This window comes from Gossypium arboreum, chromosome 11 (genome assembly GCF_025698485.1).
Source record: "Gossypium arboreum isolate Shixiya-1 chromosome 11, ASM2569848v2, whole genome shotgun sequence".
Taxonomy (NCBI): Eukaryota; Viridiplantae; Streptophyta; class Magnoliopsida; order Malvales; family Malvaceae; genus Gossypium; species Gossypium arboreum.
Window position 1 is genome coordinate 95,410,378 of NC_069080.1, and position 5,886 is coordinate 95,416,263.

Below are 5,886 nucleotides of genomic sequence, written 5' to 3' on the forward strand. Positions count from 1 at the left end.
AGACATATTAGATGGACCAAAACTAAAATTTAAATATTCTTCCAAAATGTAAAAATAGAAGCAAGCATAATGATTTGCCATGTGTCAATAGGCATATAGATGGGATCTTTTTCCATTGTAGTACTAGTTATACATGTAAGTAAAAATACAATTGAAAACACACATCAATTTGCTATAAGTTTGATTTGTTTGTTCAATGTTGTGTTCACTCACATAATTGATCAGCCTACGAAACACAAACGAAAAACAAAAAAAAAAAAGTAAAAGAAAATTTGCGCACAACCATTTGTTACACGTAGTTCGGAAATAATTATTCTCTAAAAAGCATCACTCAATAAATATTCTTATTCAACATTCTCTTAAATCAATACCTTGTCCATGTGAATTAGTTGTCTATTTATAGACTTAATATAGTAGCCTATTCGATTATCATAGTTCAATATAAACTCTTCTACAATAAAATAATCAAGATAAATAACCTCCAATATTATCTTATGATAAAGTAAGATTAATCTCCTTAAAATCAACTATGAAATATACTTTCAGATTGAGAAAATTTTTCTCCAAAAACTAAAGTCAAAAATACAACTTCAACACACTCAAACTCTTCAAAATAAACTCAATTTTGATTCTAACTTTAAGAAAAGAGTGAACAACGTCCAAGAAATCCATTTGCTTATTAAGATAACATCCAATAAAGCCCGTGTAAAAAAAGCCTACATATAAAATTGTTCAGGCTATCTCTTATATTAACTGATCATATCACTGAACAAACATTGATGGACAGCTTTGGCTTTAACAACTAAATTATTAGACCCTGTCCGGGAAACTCCAAGCAACTAGCAGCATAAAGTGTTTGCCAAAAAGATAAAGAGCTCAAAATTGTGAAACCAGATGTTGAAAAAAACTAAATATTAAGAAGATCCGGTCTCATCATCAGAGTATTAGAAGGCAATAGATTTTAATCAATAAACAAAGCCAACCAGCAACTACCTTACACGATAACCAAAATTTTGCCAACAACAATGATGTATTAAACAACTTGTGAATCTACTCAGAGTCAAGAGTGAAGTACAAATTGTAAGAAATAAAATTTTTTCTCATATGGCCATTTGTTGTTTTACCATACTTCCTCTTATCCACTTTTGAGACAATTCCTAGAAACCACACCCCAAAACCCTTTGATATGTCCTAGAATAAGCACAATACAAACAGTAATCGGGATCCTCAATCATAAAAGCATTATTTTTGGAAGGAGTTCTTATGCCATATTATTATGCGCAAGGCGTAGGATCTAGTCACAGGTCTCAGGTCTAGACGAGTGAGAATTCTTGTTTCGACCTATGGTTACTCAAAGAGGCAGATTTGTCCTTTGGCTAAATACTTAGAGTTTATGAAAGAAATAAAAACCTAATATAATAAAGAAAATAAGTAAAACTAAAACTCTTAATAAAACCTGATATAATAAATAAATAAAACTAAAACTCCTATTGCAATAAAAGTGTCCAATCACATATATACACACCATGTTATTTCAATTAATTCTATATTTCTATCCTACAAAGCTTTGATACAGAAAAGTATCAATCACACAAATGCATAAAAGATAAAGAGCCAACGTACAATGTTAGATATTAGGTAAAAAATGCATATATGTGCAACTGCATGAGTTACGCCTTCAGCACATACATATACATCCAACCATGAGTTTTGTTATATTATATATCCCCATCAAATGAATCACTAAATGAAGGAAACAAGATTAATTCTAAAATTTAAAATAAGACCCCAAAAGGGTGGTAAAAATTCATTTTAATGAATTACCAGATAATCTTGAAGTTGCTGCAGTTTCGAACTCGAAGCAGGAGAGATTTACATGAGTACGATGGAATGAGAGTGCAAACAGAACTAATTTCCATTTAGCAATCAAAGAACCTACAAAATCATCAGTATTTTCCGGAACAGACAATATTGCACCTCCTCCTTGTCATATAAAAGAAATCAGATTGCTAAAACATCATTAAATTTGTTGCCATTCCAACAACAAAAGGTTCCATTAACAATCGAGTCAAGAAGTAAAAAATGACACCCAATGTAATGGATATTGGGAGGGCAGGCAGTGCTCGGTGGCACACAGATAACAAAATAAGAGTGCACCCAAGTCCTGAGATAATGGCAAGATAACATGCATATACAGTCATAAGATCATACATGGCTGCCCTGCCTACCAGAACACTATAAAACACAAAGTCTCCGAGACCAAGCTTGATACCTCTACTTGCTACCACTGAATCCCTCCTTTCATGCTCTCTCTCATTGTCAATCCCCAACAGGTCAACAAGAGGAGACATTTCCTCATCCACAGAAGTCTCGGATTCTCTATTGTGAATGACAGTAGAATATTCTGATGAGTTACTATCTGATGAATATCTTTCTCTTGAATGACCAACCAAAGGCGACCTCTCACCTTCATCTCTATTTCTTTCACCTTCCACATTCTCCAAATTTCTAACCTGGATAGCAGTGTACTCAGGACTCCTACGATTTTCAGCCCCATCTCTGCGGACATTATTATTTGACACAGCCTGCAACTCAACTGACCCAGAATCTGAAACCCCAGCAACAAGAAGCCCCAAAGTCGATTGCGGATTTCCCTCATTGCGAGAAACTGTAGGTCGAGCTTCATATACCAAAGCTGGTAATTCCTCATCACGGCTTGAGGCCAACTCCACCAACAACTTAAGGGGGCCACCAGGAGCCAAAACTGCCACCAAATCATACAAAGCCAATGCAACCAGCAAAACCCATGTAGTCCACTCCGGCAATTTGGTAAACCATGTTGCCACAATTATCCCCAGCGATACCATATATCCCTGTCTCAAAACAATAGGCATCCCACCAGAAAACATGGATAACACCCCAACAATGGTATAATTGAAAAGCAGCAGAAAGCACGTAATTGAGTCAATCGGTATTGAGAAATGCTGAATTATTGACAAAAAGATAGAACCACCCATTGTACCTAACACCAAGAACAACAAATCCACCTAAGAAAAATCAAGATTCATAAATAAAACATGTAACTATGAGGATATCACCGAAAAGGAAAACAAAATAGAAGCCACTAATGTAATCAACAGGCAACAACAAAAAAATATTTAGATAAACTGCTATTGATATATGCTGGACTACCAACAAAATTTTAGGAATTGCTACCACTTGTAACATGAAAATGAAAGGCATAATGGAGGCGCAAAACAACCATACGAACATAACTAAAACAGTGACATTAAATGCTTTAATTGACAATGTGATGATTTCAAACGCAATGGAGAAACTTATTGTTTAAAATCGAAACCTTAAGAAGTAAAGCAATCCTCAACTAACGAAGAGGATATGGAAAATGGAACTGTAATAAATTATTTCTAGATAAGTACAAATAAACACAAAATTCAAACGATAAACATAGCCAAACGACGGAAACACCTAAGTACGGGAAAAAGTTTTAACAAAAAAATGATCACAAATAACTCAAGAACCACGTTGCTAGACACGTAATTCGCTCAAAGAGACTGCTTCTAACACCAAATATTCAGAAAATAAACCTAGATCCATTTTAGAAAAAGAGGAAATTATGCAAAAATTTCATCTTACCGAGAACAAAAAAAGCCGAGAACCTCATATAGTTCTTCAAAAAATTAGTGAAGTTATAGTAATAAAGCAGCACAAGAACAAAGGTAACGATGGCAATGAGGATAACAAAGACCAAGGCATTGAGCAACGCTCCCTCCAGTTTCTGAGCAGTGGTATCAGAGGGATTTTCGAGGTAAACGAGATTGGCAGCTGTACGGATGGGAGCAGAGGAAGAAGAGAAAGGGTTGGAATCTGAGAGGGAGTAAACGAGAAGGACAACTAAGAGCATGCAAAGAGAGACTGGGGACATCACGCCGATGATTTCTTGGCCGATTGATTCTAAGATGCTCGACTCCATTGGGGTTTTTGACTGGGGAGTTTTGTCGAACAGGTTGCTGGAATTGCCTTTTTTTCTTTTTGGTTCTTTTCGAAGATAAGTTACAGAGGCATCTTGAAGGGTCCAATGACCGAAGAGTTTGCCATTTGCCTCTTTTCCATTTCCCCGTAACGTATCCATTAAGCCAGGCCCATTATAAAATAGGGTAAATTACATTTGACGGTGTCATTGGTGTCAAAAAATTGTTCAGCTGGCCGATTACTCTCACTTAACAGCCTTACCAGTACCATTTTAGGGTTAGAGAAAAAGAAAAAGAAGAAAAAGAGGAGGAGAAGAAGAAGAAGAAGGAAAAGAAAAAAAATGGAGATAAAAAAATAGAGATGCTTGAAGTGATTCCGGTGTGCTATTGTGGAAACCCAGCCAAGTTAAACACGTCTTGGTCCAATGACTACCTGGGGAGGAGGTTTTTTGGGTGTAACAAATTTGGCTCTGGATTTCGAAAACCATGTCGGTTTTCAACTAGTTTGATCCGCCATTGACGCCCCGATCACGAATTGTGTTGTTAGGTCTTTTGAAAAAAGTGAGGACATTAGAGGATGCAAGGAGGAGGGAGTGAAGAACCTGGTTTTTGGTGCTTGTATTTGTAACTTTGTTGTTGTTTTTTAAACCTTAAAAATCAGCTTATGTTGTTATTGTTAGCATTGAAAACCAGCTTATGTTTTGTAATATTGTTGCTAGTATATTGTTGGTTATATTGGTATACATGGCTACTGATATATTGTTGCTTAACATATGTTACATGGTTGCTGGTATACATAGCTAACCAGCTCATGTTGTTGTTTACAAACACTTAAAAGACTTGAAATGAGATATTTTTGTTGACTACAAATTGTTTTGTAATATTTTTGTTGCTTACAATAGTTAGAAGAGAAGATAAGAAATGGAAAAACACATGTATTTCTCAATATTCAAAATGCAAAAAAAAGATAACAGATGAAAAAAACACATATGTATTTCTCAATTCTCACACATTTGTTTTTTCAATACTCATATGTTAGAAGATAAGAGACAACAAAAATAGCATAGATTAATGCTCATATATTAAAGCCAAAACGCCAAACTGTTTACAAAAGGAATGAGGGGCAAAATATTGCCAAATTTTCCTACAATTCAACGCAAGTGAACAGATGTAAATTGTATAGGGAAATTTACAAAAAAAAATTCAGTGACTATATGCCTAAGTTTATCAACAGTAGCAACCATAGGAAAATTTACAAAAAATTTATCTACCGAAGTTAATAGATTAGTAGCAGACAAATTTACACATTTTCGAAAAGTTAACAAAATAAGGTTTGTTCACATCATCATCAATGGTCTATCATGGATGACCCTTGAGTAGGAGGCATCCATCTAACAGTGGTTGGTCTTCTCTTGAATGGGAGCTTTTCTCTTAGGGCAGCTTGTTGATGAGTTGGGGCACTAGGTGACTGAGTTGAGGCAGCTTGTTGAGTTGGGGTGTGACCGCCTTAAAACAACCCTAGTCGGAATGTGGTTTCGAGACCACAAAACCGAGGAATAAAAATAATTTAATATTTATTTTATTGCCTATAATATGTGTTAACTCATGTGTGACATTTTTGATGTTTTGATTTAGAGCTATAAATGTGAATTTCACTAGAAAGGACCTAGTAGAAAACTTTGGAAGTATGATGGGGGAATGTGTAATGACTAATTAAAGCATGCATGCAAAACAATGGCCTTGCATGTCAAATATCCCTCTTTTATAAGAGGTGGCGGCCATGACAATGAGGGATGGGCAAAACATGTCATAAACATGTTTTGTTGGTGCATTAGGGAGAAAAGAAATAAACAAATAAGCATGGGTAATAAAGAATGAAAAAAATGTGTGTGAGTGA

At 35.2% G+C, this 5,886-nt stretch overlaps 1 protein-coding gene across 1 annotated transcript; it reads right to left on the reverse strand.

Annotated features, from left to right (window-relative positions):
• Positions 1-1,766: 1,766 nt before the first annotated feature.
• On the reverse strand, positions 1,767-4,167 carry LOC108470557 (presenilin-like protein At1g08700). Its single transcript, XM_017771909.2, has 2 exons — positions 3,655-4,167; positions 1,767-3,022 (listed from the first exon to the last, which is right to left on the reverse strand). The coding sequence occupies exons 1-2, from the start codon at positions 4,148-4,150 to the stop codon at positions 2,010-2,012; spliced, it is 1,509 nt and encodes a 502-aa protein (XP_017627398.2). The 5' UTR covers positions 4,151-4,167; the 3' UTR covers positions 1,767-2,009.
• Positions 4,168-5,886: the final 1,719 nt, after the last annotated feature.

Bases quoted from the DNA above. Each gene is read 5' to 3' on its own strand.
- LOC108470557 (XM_017771909.2), bottom strand. From the start codon at position 4,150: ATGGATACGTTACGGGGAAATGGAAAAGAGGCAAATGGCAAACTCTTC. The intron at 3,023-3,654 runs GTAAGATGAAAT...TCTTGGTGTTAG, and splicing joins CTCGGCTTTTTTTGTTCTCG to GTACAATGGGTGGTTCTATC.